At 27.8% G+C, this 20,143-nt stretch overlaps 1 protein-coding gene across 1 annotated transcript in view; it reads right to left on the minus strand.

Moving 5' to 3' along the window:
• The window catches only part of LOC107441974 (tetratricopeptide repeat protein 17), a 59,095-nt gene extending 39,054 nt beyond the window's left edge, over positions 1 to 20,041 (minus strand). The window contains exons 1-6 of the mRNA XM_071179020.2: positions 19,715 to 20,041; positions 13,768 to 14,030; positions 13,001 to 13,115; positions 8,503 to 8,619; positions 4,485 to 4,594; positions 2,110 to 2,257 (exon numbers count right to left, since the gene is read on the minus strand). Of these exons, the coding sequence (XP_071035121.1) occupies positions 2,110 to 2,257; positions 4,485 to 4,594; positions 8,503 to 8,619; positions 13,001 to 13,115; positions 13,768 to 14,030; positions 19,715 to 19,822 (861 nt within the window). The 5' untranslated portion in view covers positions 19,823 to 20,041. The remainder of the gene's footprint in view (positions 1 to 2,109; positions 2,258 to 4,484; positions 4,595 to 8,502; positions 8,620 to 13,000; positions 13,116 to 13,767; positions 14,031 to 19,714) is intronic.
• Between the last annotated feature and the right edge of the window lie 102 nt (positions 20,042 to 20,143).

Below are 20,143 nucleotides of genomic sequence, written 5' to 3' on the forward strand. Positions count from 1 at the left end.
GTTGCACATAAACAAAATCTAAGGCAAACCTAACCCAGCACTAAAGCAGCTTAAGTCCAAAATTTGTTCTCAAATATATGTATAAAAATATGAGAGAATTATACTTACATTGAAACAGAAAAGTAAATTGAAAAAGAACAAAAGAAACAGAATGTAACACCCTAACAGGGCTTCAGACACAAATAATACTTTTTAACAGAACAGTTATTCACATAAAAGCTCCAACATGAATGCTTGCAGGGCGTGTCCGGAAGAAGTTCTCTGTTGCATTCATGCTCCTTATGCTCAATTTCAATTTGCTTTTCTATTTCAATTTAAGTATAATCATGTACTAGTATTTTTATAAATTAATATTCCTCATGGATTAAAAGTTTCAAATAATTCTTTATTAATTTGAATTATTGCTCATGCAAACAGAATTATCCTTTTTAAGTAGATATACAAGCGATGAACTAAATTTTTTATAGCACTTAAAGGCTCTGCCTTTTGCTCATATTGCCCATAAACCCTTATATTATTCACAATCATTTTTAATTATTGAAAACAAATAGATTGTAACATCAAAATTTAAAATTATTCCGTTAAAATATCCTAAATTATTTTACTGTATTAACACAGATTTGGTTCCATTCCAAACATTTAGTTTCCGATTCCAATGGAATAAAATTCAAAACTAATTATTTCGCTTAACTATTTTTTTCGTAGAGTTGAAGTTAAAGTTGTTTTTAAATTAGTATTTAATTTTTGATTACTACAAAAAGTCAATAAATGTTTTTCACCTCAGTGATCTTTTAGCAGTAGTGTGAAAATTTAGTGCCTAACACTGTGGTTTATAAATTTAAATGGTTATTTTGTATTGAATTCTTTTAATTGCATATGTTGACTGTTTTATATCAAAGTTATTGTACATAATTTATTTACTGATTTAGAACTTGTAAGAACACAAACCAAATATGTTCAGATAATATGTTACATAATAAGGAAATATCATAGAATTATTTTATAGGATAATAATATCACATTTAGTTTTAAGCCTTTGATTTTTTAACAAAAATAAAATTATGAACAAGTAAAAACCTTTAAAAAAGAGATAAATAAATAACTTACTTAAGTTATAAAAAGATAATAAATAATTTACAAAAAGACTATATAATTATAAATAATTTACAGCCTTAAAAGCTTTCAATAATTTATGCCGATTAGAGTCCAAGATATCTATACCTTCTTTATTAAAGACTATATCAAGAGATTTTTCAAATTAATCAGAATGCACAAACAGTAAGATAAAATTATTATTTCTTTTCTATGATCTACAGAGATTATAACTAAAATAATCTTCTTTTATTAACTACTATCAATATATAGAGGCATTAAATTTATTTTGCATAATACTAATTCTTACATAATGATACTTAAAGAATAATATTTACTAGGGCTAGGATTGTTTTTTTCTTTTTTTTTTTTACATTTTTTATTTACTTTTTTATAGCGGATTATTTATACTAGTATATTTTTGATTATTTATTCTTAATTTTTATGTTTTTACCCTTGTTAGTCAATTTTGTTTTATCACTTTTGATTGATATTCGTTTATTTTAAGAGGATTTCGTTTGTGAATTAGTCTTTTTTTTTCTTTATAAATTACTTTAAATTACGCATTTTAAAAATATTAAAATAACAAATGTTGATGATGATCTGAGTTTCTCAAGAAATATGAACTTGCTTTTTTGATGAAAGACGTTCTTTTAATTTTAAGATTCTCATAACATTTAATGTGGTATATATGCGGTATATATTAAATTCATGTGGTACGTATTTACATTTTATTTAAATTATAAATTACATATTTTAATTACTTTTTTATTAAATTTATAAATACAGGATACAAGTCAGCTTTTTAAAACAAAATAGTAGAAGATAAAATGTGACATTAAAAATATAAAATATCTCCTGATAAGATGCTTTATTGCATTCATGGTATTTTTTGTTACATTTTAATTTACTTTTCTTTTTCAATTTAATCATAATTCTCTAATTGTTTTATAAATTGTTACAAAAAAATGTGGTCAGATGGTTAAAACAAAGTAAATTTGAAAAAAAATTACTCACAGCATAAATGTTTCCAAGAGTAAAATGGCATATAGCATTTTCTGGTGCTATGTCCACAGCAGCATGGACGGCAATAGCAGCTTCTTCTGATAAATGGGCATGGTGCAAAATATTACCTAAACTAATTAGTGATACATCTTTGTGTTCCCTGGAAAAAAAGCACCTCCATTACAACAATAGTTTTTAATTAGAAAAATATTTGAAACTAAAAAAAGAATAGACCAAAAAAACAGATAATTTTAAAATCATGCATGTGCAAATGTTAAACAATATTATATTAATCTAACGTTAAATTAAAAGATGTAGCACATTTTTTGAAGACATATTTCAGCTTCTTGATGTATCAGAAAGCAGGGATAAAATCCACTAAAAAATCCAAATATAACAAAAAAGAAACTGAATTTCCTCTCTTTGCAATTACCTTAAAAAAAATTCGTGTCAACTTTGTTTGGAATAATTATGATACAGAATTCCAACTTATTTTGAAACAGAAATAATGTTTTTAATTAAGTTGTAAGTTATTTTAATTAAGTTATTAGTTGTTAAGACAATTTCTAAATTAATTGCAATTATACAACAAGGTAGCAAGTCTTAAAACTTTTATTTAAAAGTGAAACTTTTATATGAATTTAATTAACATTTCGTAATTAGGTAATGAATATACAGGATATTTTGGAGATAAAAAAACTAATCAATATTGAACCACTAGAAAGATTCACTTAAAACTTGAAGAAGAATGTAGTGTGCCTTAAGAGATTTTCTTTTAGCATGCACACTCTTAATTCTTGTTTTTCAAAATGCAAAAATGCAGCATTTCTGAGCCTATGACAATCATCAAAGCCACCCTATTTGCCTTATCTCAGCCCATGCAATTCATATATTTAGGGCAATTAAGACAAAGCTTAAGCACATAATTCCAAAACCATTGCAAAAAAACAGAATTGCTATTCGAGGAAACATTTATGTTTTGCCATTTGTCTGTCCATCATTATCCAGTAATAGCAAGCATTCTATAAAACTGCAATAATTTAAATCTGAATATCTGAAGTTATTTTAAAGTTTTCATAGAATGATTGAATTCTGTAAGCTTTTATGAACTTTTGAAAATTTTATTTCTTATTTAATTTTAGCTCAATAATTGAAACCCAGTAGATACAATAAACACCCCTTCTTAAAATATTGATCACAATTGTACAAAGCATCCCAACAATTATAACTAGCAAAATTATCCACTGTAATTAAAGTGGTAGAATATAATGTTTCCATAAAAATATCACAGTACTGAAGACAAATATTTTTCAAGGAATGCACTTCAAAAAATACCGATTTCACAAAAATGTGTGCCATGTTCTGGTTGCCTAACAAAATGCATTTTTAGAAATCACACTCATAAAACAGTACCAGGCAAAACTAAAATATGGAACAGTAAGATTTTTGATAAACCTGTTATAAAATACTAATTTCTAAAATTTTTCAAAATGTAGATTTTTCTGTTATTTTTATTTACTTCTAGAATTCAGAATATGGAATAAAGATTTGATAGACAACCATAATATGTGAAAAATTAGAACATAAAAGAGCTGTTTGACGCATTTACCAAGCCAGTTTAGAGCATTTCTCGTCACTGGATTTTAAAACACAATTTCTGGAGATTTACAGTATCTGCAAAAAACTGCTTTAAAAAACACTGAAATTAGATATTAAACTACACAGTTTCTACATAATTTAGTTTTATTTATTTATTTATTTTAATTGCTAAAACCATTCTAACTTAGGGTAAAAAACAAGGATATTTTCAAAAATATTTCCATTTTTTTTTTAATTATGTTCTTACATTTACTTAATTAAGCATAAGTGTTACAGTCCTTCTACCTGTAAGTGTTACAGGTAGAAGGTATCTCCAAAAGAAGATCGTGTCTTAAAATTTGAAGAAGTATATCCCCTTCTTCGTACTATAAGTATTTAAGTGTGGCTTCTTATAATGCAGAACAGTTACAGAGGTGTTTGCCATTTATGTCAATGGGTTCATCACACAAAATGCAATCACAAGAATCAGCAAGTTCAATGTGACATACATATAACTGCAGAAAGCCATGTCATTCAATTTGAAACCCTGATAACTAGGGGACACATGATGTTAAAAGGTACTCCCAAAAAACACCAAGAGTAAGAAGTTGCTTTCTGTAAGAAGTTGCACATTGATTTCTAATTTCCAATTTTTGAAGTCAAACTTCTTACAGGGGATGAGCTAAAAAAATCTATAAACAGGCAAACCCTGGATTATCTTTCTAATAATGCTGACAGTAGAAATGTAACGGGTGTAATATTGTTAAAAATCATCATTATTTAAATTTTATGAAAGACATGTTACAAACCTGGGAGAATAATGAAGTGCTCGCCTGATGCACTCAATAGCGTTACTTGCATTTCCATGGATTCTCCAATAATAAGAAGCCATTGTAAATAAAACCCAAGAAGTTTTGTTCTAAAAAGAAAATTTTAAAAATTCAATGCATGCAGACAACAATAAATTAATTTAAATTTTTATTTGTTTACAAATTACACATTGGAATATTTTTGGTTGTAGGAGTATTCATAGAATTAATTTTATTTAACTAATACAGGGTAATAAACAAACCTAATTCGGTCGTGCACATAATCAAATGCAAAAGCACCACAAAAGGGCATCTCTCAGTCCGAAAACCAGACAAAAAGCATAAGAATTAGTCTAGTGATAGTCTGAAAAAATGAATAGTCAATGAATCATCTTCTTCCATTATTCAGATAATTTTCTTTTTCTCAATTAATTTTTTTCTCCTAAGAGAAGAGGCTGGGATGCAACTTTTCCGTTTGAGTGAAGAAAGATTTTTTTTCCTCAATGGTTTCAATTTGGAATAATTTCTGCTTAAAATAAAAATTCGTAGTTTTAACTATAAGTTTGCATCATCTAAAACATAGATTCTCAACCTTTATAACGTTGCCGCCCCCTTAAGGAGCAAAAAACATTTCAACGCCCCCCCCCTTTGTGAAAATCCAGTTATTTAGATCATAGGGATGGAGGGAGGTGTGCTGAATTATAAGAAGTAACATTTTTAAGCAATTTTTTTACTCTTTAAATTTGTTTGGTTTTTTTAAAAAAATAATATGTACATTAACTCGATAATTTTCTCACGACAGGTAATCGCAGTCTATTTGTTATGATCAAAATAAATATATTTAATGAAAAAAAAATACAACAAAGAAACCTATGCTTAAAAAGAATAATTTTTTCTTAATTTGATAATTAAAAAATCCCCCAAAATAGCACTAAAAAGTAGTATCAACGAAACATTCAAGTAACTATGATAGTGGGATGATTGTACTTAATGGCTCAGAACCAATTTCTTAACGCTCGGCTCAAAGCTTTTAGTGAGAGGAAGGCGCAAATCCCTATGTTGACAATTTTGAGTCGATTTCTCCTTTTTGTGACAAGATCTGTAACAGCACTGAATCTGCGTTCGATAAGTTAGGTGGAAGGGAAGGCAATTAAAAAAAATTTAAGTCTAGAGTCCAGGATACTGATGTTACCTTTAAGCAAAAATTCTGTGAGACGATCCCCATTTCAAAGTTTCATGAGTTAAAAGTTCGACCAATTCCTCGTAAATCTGATCGTTGCTGTTTCAATATTCACAAAAGGGTTTAGAACTCATAAGCCCATTGAGGGACTTCTACGAAACAAAACATCCATAAAACGGTCAGAAAAGTCCATGTGCAAAGAGTCGAGGTGTTAACAATATTCTTGTGCATAATTAGAGCGAATTTTGCCTGTTTGGCTGAATTCATTCCAACCAAATTCTGCTTCCACAAAAAGAGTTTTTTTAGAAAGGCAGAAATAACTAATTTTGTAGGGATCAAATTGAGCTCGTCACCTTGAAGTTGTAAATTAACGCCAATAAATTTTACAGATAAAGCATCCAAAGCCTTTCTTAAATTCTATCAATCTGTCTCTCAGAGCTACATTTCTGTTTTCGAGGAACTCAAGCACAGAGTCGAAAAGATTCTAATACCTATTGAGACAGAAGCTTTTGGAAAGCCAGCGAATCTCGGTGTTTAGTAGCAAGCGATTGAATTCTTCATTGTTTTTCTTACACAGCTGTCTGAATAATCAATCGTAGAGACCATTACTGTCAATTTTGTTCTCAGCAGATGTGGCATATTGCAATGATTGATGCAAACTGTTGCTGAGATTTTTTCCTACTAAATGCAGTCTGTGAAATCACGCAGTGATCAGCTAAAATATCTGGTACCTCCCTTTCCAAAAGGGTGATGTTGACCCACCAATGCAGGAGACTATCAGTGGCAATAGACATAATATTCGCGAGAGGAATGTTTTTCTCTTTAAAATAATCTTTGACAGTATTAAAACTAGATTTACCTTTGATATCTACAATCAAGTTTTTTGCAAAAAGCATCTCTTGAATAATTTTTCGTACCTTTATAAACCAGACCTATGCCCACAGTAAAGCCTATATTACCTGGCAAGGTTTATTCAGTCACTTGAAGGGAAAATTCGTTAGATATCAAAAGTTTGTATAAAGAAATTTTATCATCTTCAGCCTTCTCATCATTTCGTCGCCTCACTGTATCGTTGATTATGGGATATTTTTTAATTACATTGGATGTGCCTGGATGGTATAAAACTGTTTCTTAAACTTCCTCGACAACCGGCAGTATCATCTCTGCTCCGATGGTATGAGCTTTCCAGATTTAACATTTTTGTGATGAGGTTGCTAGTAACCCTGAGACCGAAGGTGCCTTCAGAAACATGAAGAAAGATATTCGTGAAAAATGACGAATCTTTATTTTGTTTGTCAGGATGAGGTTTTTGAAAATGCTCCTGCAAACGGCAAGATTTCATTCCCTCATTAGATAAAACTTTATTACAATGTAAACACATGGGTAGTTGAGAGTTCAACAGTGATTGAACAAACCCCAACTTCAAGTACGTAGCACTGTATTGATGACACTTCCTTTTCTTAACCAACGTTGCTGGTGGTAGCAAAATACATACGATGAAAGAAAATCAATTATTTCTCAATATTAATAAATAATTTATGATAAAGAACTAATTAGCGCACGCACCTGGCCAAATAAAGTATGAGATCTAATCGAAACTGGGGAAAAAACCGCAAGGAAACTAACGAAAACTATTTTAAGAAACACTGGTCAAATCAAAAATTCATACTGAAAGCGCATGCACTTCAATTTCCACCAATTGAATGAGTCAGAGGCAAAGAGTACGGACTCATGCGCTGAGCTGTGTTGGTTCGAATCGGAGAATAGACGTCAATTAAGTTCGTTTTATTACTGGTACAAATGGTGTATCGGATAATCTTTATTTATTATATTGATTTAATATCTTTTTCCCTTAATGTTAATTTTAGATTAATTTTATCTATTAAATAAATCTTAATTTAATAATTTTATTAGTAAGTTTTAAAATTAAATTTGAATGACAAAACATGCTCATCGCCCCCTTACCGCCCAAAACACACTCAACACCCCCTACTGCCCAAAACAAGTTCACCGCCCCTCAGCATACTCCCAACGCCCCCAGGGGGGCGGTATCGCCCCCGTTGAGAACCAATGATCTAAAACTATAAAGTCATAAAGTTTTAACCATTATTATCAATTAATTTTAATAAGTTGTGAAAATACTCATTAAATTCTGGGTTTTAAACATCCATTTTTGATTATATAGTTGTGATATACTTAGTATTTTCAAATGTTTATTAAATTTAAGTAATGGATTAATTTCTCAGTTTTATTCTTTGTTTATTTTTGTACCTTGTTTTTAAAGTAATATACTGTTGCATGAAAATAATTATCTATCAGTTTCTTTTAAACTTATTTCGATTCACTTTTGTATTCAAGAATCTATTTCCAAAGTCAATAAATTCAGGTTGCAAGGTTTCTCACTGGATGTATGCCTAAGTGAAATAGCACAATTTTCTTAAAATCTTTTCTGATCAAATTCCTATCTTAATTTTCAAAATTTTCCAAACAGTGAATGACACAATTTTTTAGCCCTTCGTTTCTCCTTCTTAAAAATTGTCTAAAATATATGTATTGCACTAATTATGACCTGATTTTTTTTTATTAAACAATTTTTTTACTGATTATTAATTTAAACCACAATGAAGCCTGTAAACTATAATTAGTTGGCAGAAGTCATGCAAGTTGAATAACTAATTTATTTTAAATTGAGGCCACATAAATATTACTTAATCAGGATAAACTATGCATTTTAATTAGACTATAAATGCCAATTAACATTTAGTCTATATAATTAACAACAAGTCTATATAATTAACAACATAAAAAATTTGATTGAATATAAAGATGGAAAATCACTTTTTGAAGAGCTTCATGAATTAAATGCCCATAGACTTCTGGACTTTCTATACTTGTTATGGCAGAATGAAGACTTTCTTCCCGAGTCATTGTAATGTTGTTGCGATCTCTCACGCCCTAAAAAAACAATAACAGACATCAGTAAGCTTTACATTCAACGAATATGATTATTTATTACATATATTCAACTGCTTCAATAGGTTCCTTTTCCATAAAAATTATAAACTCAAGATTTTACCAAAAATTAAAAATATTAAATCACTTTTATAATAATGATTTCTTATAATTGTTTAGCACAACACATGTTATTCAGAATCACCCTCACCTTGCAAGGAACGAAAAAGATTCAAAACAATAGCTCCCACTTCAACAAACCACACAGGCATATTTATTAGATTAATTTATGCTTAGATATTGCAAAAATATAATAAACTAGTTTTCATTTAGAAAAATTATTAATCTATTATAATAATTACTAGTCTTTAGAAAAATGAATCATTATTACTTAATAAAAATTAACTATTAGTCTATTTATTATTAAAACCTTTAGAAAAATGATATTACTATTATTCCACTGTTGTTTAACAAAATCTCATCACTTAAAAAAAAATTTATATACTTAATATGAGTATTGCAAAACTATATCATCAGAAATACTTTAGAATCAAGCTAATATGATTTGCAATATAGAAAAAAATTTACAATATTTGACAAATATTTTAGATATTATTATTTTGCTGAGATATTTTTACAAGATATTTAAGTGATATTTTATCACATAAAATATTTTAGTCAATATTATAACCAGTACTTTTGATAACATTATGAGTATTTTTTTTAGCTTGACATTTTTTTTATAATATAACAAATTAGGAATTTTGAATGTCCTAAACTGGTTTTAGATAGGGTATGCCAGATTAACTGCTGAACTAACTTTCAAAATGGAAGTTTTAAGTCAAAAGAATTTAACTTAAAATAATAAGCAAATATATTTGCTGTTGAAACTTTATTACCAATTGAAAATGAAATACCAAATATAATCTTAGAAATTATTCTTTGCTTAAAATTATACTGATAAATTATAAAATATATAAAAATTGCAAAGATACATTTCATTAATTCAAATAATGTCTATAAAACTATGCATTCAAAGATCATAATACTTTTGAATAGTAATTAAAACAAAAGCAGCTTTATCTTTAATTTCTTTTATGTATTTCAAAGATTAAATTCCTGCATAAGAATTAAAGTTTAATAGTAATTTTTTTATTTTCTCAATTACAGTTTTCTACCATTTTTTTAACTGTTTAGTATTATTGACAGAATTTTTTTTACACAGCTTTAGATTTACACAGCTTAAGAGAAAAAAGTTAAAATCAACTATTTTGAGTTCAATTATTTTTAATATTTTATAAAACATTGTAAGTTTATACTTATAATTATGCATTGTTTAACATGAAACTTTCAGTTCTTAAGCTGGGAACAAATTACACGAAGGGTTACAGAAATCAGTCAAAACTATGGTTTCTATTATTGAATCCCAACTCTTCTGAACCCAGATATATGTGTTAAGTAAAAGGCAAACTTCATCAGCACGATTGATTATTAAACCTTAAAAAATTCTTATTACCATCTCGAGATACAAAATAAAAAGTAATTTTTAATGACAAAGAAAAGAAAAACATTTTTAGATGTTTTGCTCAACTGAGAAAAAATATTATGAGGTGATAAATGAGTTTAAGTCAGTGTTTGCTTTCAAATAAACAATTCAAAAATGAAAAATATTGAAGACAATTTAGTGATTCTACAATAGCAAGAATCCTTCTCGTGCAAATTAAGATATAAGTCAAATAAAGCAGATAAAAATAAACTAAAAAATAGAAAAATATGAAAAAATGAAAAGTACACACGTTTCAAGAATTTCCAAATGCTTCAATAAAAGTTTTATGAATTAAAAACTTTTTAATGAATTTAAAAACTCATACAAATTCTTGCAAATATTTCACGGTATGTTTTTTATGCTTTATACAAACTAAGTTAAATTTTAAACAACCTACACAAGAGAAAAGTATGATTTATAAAAAGTTTGGGAACTGATTTGTTATGTCCTTCCACCTGATGTTTCGCGATTTTTTTTCTATCAACAACCACTTTCAGAACATTTTTATTTGTGTCAGTTTCATCACATGCAAAAAACGGAATCAAATATTGGAACCTTATTAAATTTTTAAATATTCAAATATTGAATGTTTGAAAAAATCAAATATTGGAACCTTATTTAATTCACTTGTATTACAATCAATTTTTAACACAAAACAAGCATTTCATAAATAAGAAAAATAGCAGCTCTACAGCAAATACTTATACCCAGGCATCAGTTTTGTTATCAGTATGCTGCAAATTTCATAAAAATATGCATGCAAAATTATTGATTAACTAAGCTAAACAAGCATTTAAAAAAATACAATAATAAACACATTGAAGTTACTCACTATATATGTATCCTGTTTTTTTTTTTGTTTTTTTTTTCTTCAAAATACTTTAAAATTATACTAAATTTTGATCATCATTTTAGCAGAGACGCAGCAATATAAAATGGACTTCAAAGTCATATTAAATATTTCACATGCAATGAAATTTACTTCTTAATCTGGGTGTGTAAATAATTGTTTTTTTTTTAAAAAAAAATAAGCATCTTTCAAGCACTTTTTACATGAAAAATTATAATTAAGGTATGCAGTTTTTGCCTATTTTTAAAAGTTGTTGTTGTTGTCATCAGTCATTAAGCGGAGGGGGTGCAATTGTTCTTGTTTTCTAGTGGAGTCATCTATGGTTAAGAATTCGACTTCTGTCACATCGATACGTCACACCCGTTTATAGAGTGAACCCATTCATACATCCATTCATTCATCCACAGATCATAATTTTGACCACAACCAGAGAACGATCTATCACCTATTTAGTACCCCCCAGAAATATCATTTGCTATGGGTGACCAAACAGATTTAACGTGCACCAGTCACCATTTACTACACGGGTGGGGGGGAGTCATTTTTAAAAGTTTTTCGGTTATACACTACTCTACAATAATCGATGAGACACTTTATTTTTCTGACATTTTATTTTAAATTTCTCAAAAAAAACTTAGATAGTTATTTTATAACTTTATGCATGTTGAGGTCACACGATTTCTCACATTTAACAATGTTTTCAGAGGTTTGACTGATTGGCAATAAATTAAGAGAAAAAAAAGGGGGTTTTAACACCTAATATCAAAAAAATAGAGTAATAATCTTGTAACTCGTCACAATTACTTTGGTCACTAAATGCTATAATTGTGTAAAATTTTATAAGCATAGCTTGAATATTTATGAAGATATAGGCATTTTTTAAAAAAAATATTTTTTTTTTTTTGCCTTAGGTATTTAACCTATAGCTCTAAAAATATTCAATGAAATTTTTTAAAAAAAGTTTAAGCAATTTATCATTTACAATATTATAATATTAATTAATTTACAAAATTATCAATTATTATCAATTTAATTCAAAAATTAATTTACAAAATTATCATTTTGAAATTTGAATTAAGTTTGTTAAAAATTGAACAAGATATGGACACTTAAATTACTACTTTAATACTGCGCATGAATGGAAAAAATTATAAAATTTTTTTCCTCATAATTTTGTAGAGAATCGTATTTGGTAACTAATAAAAAAAAGTTCGACTTGAAAATCCTGAAAAATTTCAAGCAAATCTACCAAATAAAATAAAGCACTTTATACAACACCCAAATGAATGACTAAAGTGCTTTTAAAAAATCAGAAAGTGAAAATAAGCACCTTTAAGTATTTTTTAAAATGCTACGCACCCTGTTAATCCATAATGCAGTAAAGTCAACATTTCTATGCTCTATTCAAAACAACATACCTCTAACTTAAAATGATTGCCTCACATCCAAATTCTACTAAAATTCCATGCATCACTTCAAAATTAATTTAAACTTTCTTAATTTTTTCCGACATTGTAAATATATATATTAAAAAACATCTGGGCAATTCTTTAAGCTTAAAATAAACATCAGTGCACTGGATGTCCGAGCACATTTGTATCAGGCAATGGCATGTAAAATAGAGAGGAATGAAGATTTTGTGTAAGCGCATTTCTTCAAAATTAATATGAAAATCCATTACTTATCAAAACAATCAGACACTTCTTTAACCTTAAAAAAAGCATCAGTGTAGTGAATGCCGAACAACCTAAACAGATTATATAAATTATACCAAGAAAATTAAGGCATTAAATCAAAACCTTTGCTTCTCCCACTCTTCTGATCATTACATTCAAATTATCTGCACACACAAGTACAATACAAATAGCACATTGGCAGTAATTATTGCGATTTTTGGCACGAAAAATCTCCGAAAAACGGCTGCAAATGAATGACAAATTAGTACAAAAATTTGCTATATAAGTTTATATAATAAGAAAAGAACATACTGTTAAATGCTCATATGCGTGCATGCTGAAATCAAGGTTAACAGCTTCAGAACAGTTTGGCTTCATCAATTCCGTCTCAGGTTCCAGATTATTTTTCCCTTGTGTAAATTCTTCACTATAATTTGCAAGAGTAAAAACATGCGTTATTGACACTTGCAACATCACAAAAGTTAACATCAAATAGACAATTATAAATACAAATATTCTACAGAAAAACAGTAAACAGCATCAATTTATAAAATGCATAGATAATTTGCTATTTCTCTAAATGAATCAGAGAACAGGGACTTTGAAGTTAAACAGAAAAAGTTATCAATTATACAATTTACAAACAAGAAAAACAGGATTGATAAATTTATTGTAACCTTTAAAAAGAAAGTTACACAGAATATGAATGCCCATAAACTACAACTACTTCTAAAGCTCAGGATAAGCATTTAGGAGATCATATTACTCTTCCCTCATTCAAAAGAAGTTCAAGATGTTTTACATTTATTGTGAGGAAACATGGAACGTGTGAAAAGGCAAAAATGGCTTCTTCTAAATTAAATGACTAAATTTCAATAACTTGATTGCAATGAATAGTTCAGTGTGGAAACTTTAATGGACATCAAAATGATATTACGTCTATCAAATAGCAAACAGAACTTCAAGCGTTGGTCGTTATAATAGAAGGTCACTCTAAAGAGCATAAGGCAATATTTTAGATTAAAAATAAAAGACATAAAATATTCAATGATAATAAAATAGGAAGAAAATCCATTTACTCAAACTCTTTGGATGGAGGAAAAGGGACAACCGTGCTGGCATACAAGTCAAACTCTGTGAGGGGTTTCTCTGCAGCCGTGCAGTCCTCATCCGTTGCATATATTTTGCCTTCTAAGTTTGTCTCCTTATCCTCCCTTCGATCAATTTCCTCCTTCTGAATCATCAACTGCTGTTTCAGTTCTTCAATCAACACAGCTCGCTTTTCTTGCTGCATTAAGGCAACAACATCATATGGTCTTTTCAACGAGAACACAGAGTCCATCTGTAAAATAAAAGGATGTTTTGCAGAAACTAATTCTTATCACAAGATTAATAGAGATATAAATCAGTTTGATCCAACTGTGCAAGACTTAATTTTTTTTTTTTTAAAGTATCATTTGAGAAAAACTATAATTTAAGATTAATTTAAAAAATTAAAAATAAACAAGGTCGGTATGATTTAAATCGCTTGATTTTTCTAAAAAGTAATTAATTTAAATCACCTGATTAGAAGAATAATATAACATTGATTAACTATTTTACCACTTAATGTTAAAAGATTGTCAGAGTTATCAGAGATTTAACAAAGTTTGAAGCAATGAGGTGAGATTCAACAAACTTTATTTTTATTAAAAAAAATATATACTATTTAAAAAATCCTATAACTTTATGTAACGTAAAAAAAAATATTTTGTCAACAAACAGGGTAAATAAAAAAAATTATTTAAATTAAAAATTTGACTGAAATTGCATTTTCAAAATCAAAATTTTAAAAAAATAATAATAAAGCATTGATTAAATATTTTACCACTTAATTTGCAATCACAATTCTTAAATATGCCATTTCAGGAGAATACTAGTTCATTGTGCCCACTTCTCTTTGCTCAGATATAGGAATGCAAAACAATATTTCAACCTTCCACAAAATTTTTAAAATTTAGGTTATCAAAAATATTTTGTACAATTTTATATGATCTTATGTAAGAATTATGTTTAATGCAGTTATGAGTTCCATACAGTTTCAAAACTTAAAAAATTCTAATCAGTTTGAAAATCAAGCTAATCACACGCTAATGGTGAAAGCATGTGAAATGTTGCCATAGGTAAAGAGATAACAGGGTTCCCACTCAATTTCAGAAAAAAAATCCCCTGACTTTTCCAGGTTAATTTCAATGAAAATCCATACCATATTTTATCTATACTACGAAATTTTTCATTAGAAAATTTGGATTTTTTTATTTGTTATACCAAGTGTTAGATTTTTTGTGTAAAATATAGATCATTATATAAGGAAGGAAGCAATTCAGTATGTCTAAAATGTATAATTTTTACAATAAATAATTGTAATAGATGTTAGAATTATTTAACTCGAATCTCAATGACTGAGTATTGTTATAGACAATTTTAAGACTGGTGTTTTTCCAGGAATAATGAAGGAATTTTCCAGGCTTTTGTAAGAAAATTGCAAATTTCCCTGACTATTCTCTGATTTTTAGAGTTGAAATAAAATTCTCTGACAATTCCAGGTTTTCCCTGCTCTCCCTGACCCATAGGAACCCTGAGCTTGCCAATAAACATCTAGAGATGAATAAATGATATTCATTTCTAGATGTTTATTGGCAAGCTCTGCTCAAATGTAAGGTAACACGCAGAGTAATTTTTATGACAAAATGACCATTTTTAAAGAACAATTCATTCCTAAATCATTTTCAAAGAACCAAATTATTAACCTGTTTTAAGAAGTTCTTAAAATTAAAATATGCTAAATCTGGGTTGGCTGGTTTAAACCAAAAAGTTTTTATTCAAAGGTTAAATTTTTTATTATTTATATAAATAGTTTTAATTCAAATAGAACTAAATGAAAAAATATTGCTTTTTTTTTCATAAAAATTTTCCACTTTTAAGTTTAAATACTAATTGGAATCTGCATTTCTCTAAATAAACATAGAAATAATTTTTAAATGCTTAGATATCACAGTTTTCCTGCAAAAACGCATGATAATAATTGGTAGTATGTGATATATAATTGATGTGAGCAAAATGTTCTAAAAATGCTTCATATAAAATACAGCATCACCAAATCCATTTTTCAATTGCATTTAAAATTAGTCAAATAATGTAATTATTAGAAAAGAGAAAATAAAAAGTTATAAAAACTTCTTTTTAATTTTGTTAAGACTGTTTTTCGAAGGCTCCGTCGTCGTAATATGCAATGATGCTTTGATTAGAATAATATGCTATTTTTATAACTGCTGTTAATTTGCAATTGTTACTCATTGCTGTTAGATCAAGTTTAGCCTATCTAAAGAAAGCGCTGTCGACATCAATTTTGAAAATGGCGCAAACGTCAATAGGGAGAAAAGCCACAATTTTGTGAAAATGAAAAGAGTTTGTGGTCTAATTTTTTAATATTTAAGAACTTACTCTAATGCTGCATTACTAGGGCTTATAAAAGCTTGTAAAAACTGAGAATAAAGCAGTGATTTTGATAACTTTCATCTAGGTGGAAAAATGTTGCCAAATTGGCAATTTTTAAAAAAGTTTACTACCTAACTTTTAAAATATTTAAGTTCTTTGTCATTAGTTCAGATAATTCTTCATAGCAAGATTCAGTTTTAAGTTCAGATAATTCTTCATGGCAAGATTATAAAGTTTAAAATCACATTGCTTCAAGTGTAAGAATCTTTAACTCTGGCTTTATTTTCCTTGGCGACAAAGGTTTGAAAAACAGCGTTAAAGACACATTATGCTTGTTACAATCAAAAGCATAAATTGAATTGTCAAAGTTTTACACTTTACATTTTGGTTTACATTTAGAATTTTTTTCTGTTATCAGTGTAAACAAATTTGTATTGTTTTATTTTTTATAATATTTTCAAAATTCATTTTTAACACTAAAAAAACAATTTCAACAAAAAATATTCAGAATTATTTACTGTATTTTCATTTTATTTAATTTCCTGCAAGGCAAGAGGTGCTAGAAGTTATTACAGCATTTGCAGATAATCTGTTTTCTTTTTATTCTCAAAAAGTAAACAAACAAAAAGAGAAAAAGTGTTGATAAACCTACGTAAAACATCTTTTAACATATTTCTAATAAAAATTTAAAATTCGAAAAAAGAGAACACAGCAAAGAACTAGGTAAACATAAAGATTTTTCTTCTTGTATCTTGATTACAGACTTGACGGTATAAAGATTTATTCTATTTTTTAAGTTTTTTTGTATGAAATTCAACTTAAATTTAAAGATTTTAAAGTTTTCATTTATTAAGGACCTTATATTTAGAAAAATTTGATACATGTAAGTTAGATTAAGCTGAATTTTTCGAATAATCTCAGTCTAATTGTATTAAGGTTACAGACAAAGATGAAATTATAAAAATAGTGCAGCAGATTCACTTTGCAAATTCTGATTCCAATTCTGAGCCATGGAGGTAAAAAATACAGAGGAGATGGCACTCCCCATTCTCCGCTGTAGTGACGATGAGCCTGGCGCAAAAGCTGTTGGCCATATTGCTTCTCCACAGAAAACAGCTGTAGATGTTCTTCCCGATTTGAAACTCATTTTTTAACAAAATACCTCTGCTCTAAAACTTATTATACCTATTTTTAAAGAGTATAGATTGCAGATAGATAGTATAGAAGAGATATAAAACTTGCTCAGCTTTAACTTGGAACAAATTGTTATTTACAATACTTATAAATACATTGCAGTAAAAAGAGTAGAAATTATACTTAATTTTTAATATTTTTAAAAATAATTTTACTTAATTTGGAAAAAATTAGGATTTTCTTTTCATTTTAGCCCTTTACTAAAATTTCAAAGCTATACAGGACCCTCCCATGATGTACTAAATCTTTGAATCTTTGATGTACTCTCCAAAACAATGGTGCAGGCAATGTTTATGTGTAAGCAAGATGGCTACCAGTAGAAAGAAAATGCTTCATGTAGAAACGCGAGTGCCAACTCCTTATTTCTTTCTCTAAAATCTGAGCAGGTATCAATGAACATGAATCCGTTAAAAATGAATCAGAAAGGAAACTTTACTTTTGAATCTTCTTGCAAAAGTCCAAAAGGATTAATCTAAAAGCTTCATCATCTATTGAGTAAAATTCAAAGTAACAGAAAAACAAAAATGGGTTAAAGTGTAGAATTGGGTACTTCTTGGATTAAGCACCGTACCTTAAATATTTCACTTTTTGTAAAATCTTCCATTTTTCTTATTATTTTTATCTCAATTTCTTATAATTAGAAAATCTCTCGCTTACCTCATTTTCCTTGTTTTCACTCAGAACATTAAAAAAAAAGCCAAAATAAAAAGGGTGCACAGTTGTAAATTTTTACAAAGAATTACACATTATTCCAACACTTTACTAAATACTAACAGGAATTACAGACTTGAACTATTGAAATATTAAAATTATTAACATGACTATTAAAATAATATCTATTGAAAAATATAGCTCATAACATATCATTGTATTTAATAAGGAAAATAGTCACCTCGAGTTTGAATCAAAAATGATTTCTGTACATAACTGAGACAATGATGTTCAAGGCCTGCGCTAAGGATTTCAAATTTTTAACCAGTAAATTAGCCAATTATTAAAAGTATTAGTTAAAATTCTTAGTCAAAGGTAAATCCTTCAAATTTCTTCTGATTATTGATGTTTTAAGATAGAAAACTCCAAACCAAAATACATATAAATTGAATTATTTTATAAAATTTAAATTCAAATCAAGCATTATTTTGCAATTGGACGGCATAAGAGAGGATGAAAAATGTAGATATTTTATAGTCTTTGAAGAAAAGAAATAGGTCAGTATTAACTTTTGATAACTTCTTAAGAGTAGAGCAGTAATATAAGGATAAACCCTAGGCAATATTATGTTATTGTCACAAGAAAACATATTTTCTACAAATATATTTGGATGAAAATACACATCAGCTATCACATAATGTGTTTTATTGACACAAACTGTAAGAAATTTAATTTTCGTGTGATCCTGTATTTTAGGGTAGTTTGCCTCCTGCTTACATAATCCTTCTTGTTACTTACATTATCTAGACTTAATGTAATTCTAATTGGTTATGTGATGTATCTTAATGGAAAATATTGTAATCGAATACAAAATACAGGATTTGTTCAGAAAAATTTCCTTTACCTATTTTTTAAATTTTTTTTCTGGAATAAGGGGAATATATACTTTTTATTTTGGTAGAAAAAATTATACGGTAATACTTTCTCAAAACACAATTTTTTTGCTGAGTTTAGGATTTTATTGCATTGCTGGTGAATGCTTAGAGCAAGTCAGGATATAATAACATTATAGAGGATGCTCTACCACAAGAGAAACTTTCAATGGCAAATTCTGTTTCCTCTCTACCAGTATTTTAAAACTTTGGTGAAAAGTAAGTTTGGGTAAACCAAAAAGATAAATTTCTTACTGCATAATCCCAAATTATTCTGCCAAATTTATTTACATTTTGATATATTGAAATATTTTCAGCATTTGAAACTTCGTGGTTCACTCTACATTTACCTGTAATTTAAACTTACTTATATAGGTTAAAAAGAATTTGTTATGAATAATTTCTCCCGCGATATAACGTCCTCTAAAAAATTGGTGCTCTAACTTAACTGTTAAGCTCATTATAATCATCTTTTATTGATATAGCGTTCATGTTAATGACATTGAGTACATAGATGTTTTTAAATATAAATTCAAAAAAACAGAAATCAAGATATGACTTTAAAAGTATTAGTTGAAGCAATTCTTTTGATTATGCAATTTTACATTGAATTAAAGAACTGATCATTTTTTTTTGAAGAACATGAATACATTAATAAAAACAACAGCGTTTTTTCACAACAAAAATCATGCGTGATAAACTAAACCTTTTATCTAAGATCATTTAAATTAAAACGTAAAGAAAATACATCAGCCCAACCATAATTTATTACCTGAGCTTGTATTCGACCATCTTCAGTTACAATCCAATGAGTTAAAGCAGTACACTCATTAAAAATAATTAATAGGCATGTAAACAAATGGCCTAATATATGAGCCATTATAAAAATATTAATTCATTTGAAGTTTTAGTAACCAAATGAAATTACAGATTCAGAGAGAACATTTAAATTCAATAGAAAAAACAATTGACTTTAAATGAGGCATCATTATAGAAATAAAAACAAAATATAACTCATGATGGAAATCGAAACTTTACAGAAATTATTGTAAATAATGAACCAAAACCACTTGATGAAAAGTAACAGTTCTTCGGATTCACCGTTACTTGGACATCGGTTTTCAAATTAAAATAAAGACTTAAAAACCTTGATTGGCTTTAAAAGACACAGCTGTATTTTTAAAATACTGTTAATAAAATT

Source organism: Parasteatoda tepidariorum, chromosome 6 (genome assembly GCF_982258835.1).
Source record: "Parasteatoda tepidariorum strain Cologne lab strain chromosome 6, Ptep-v5.0, whole genome shotgun sequence".
Lineage (NCBI taxonomy): Eukaryota > Metazoa > Arthropoda > Arachnida > Araneae > Theridiidae > Parasteatoda > Parasteatoda tepidariorum.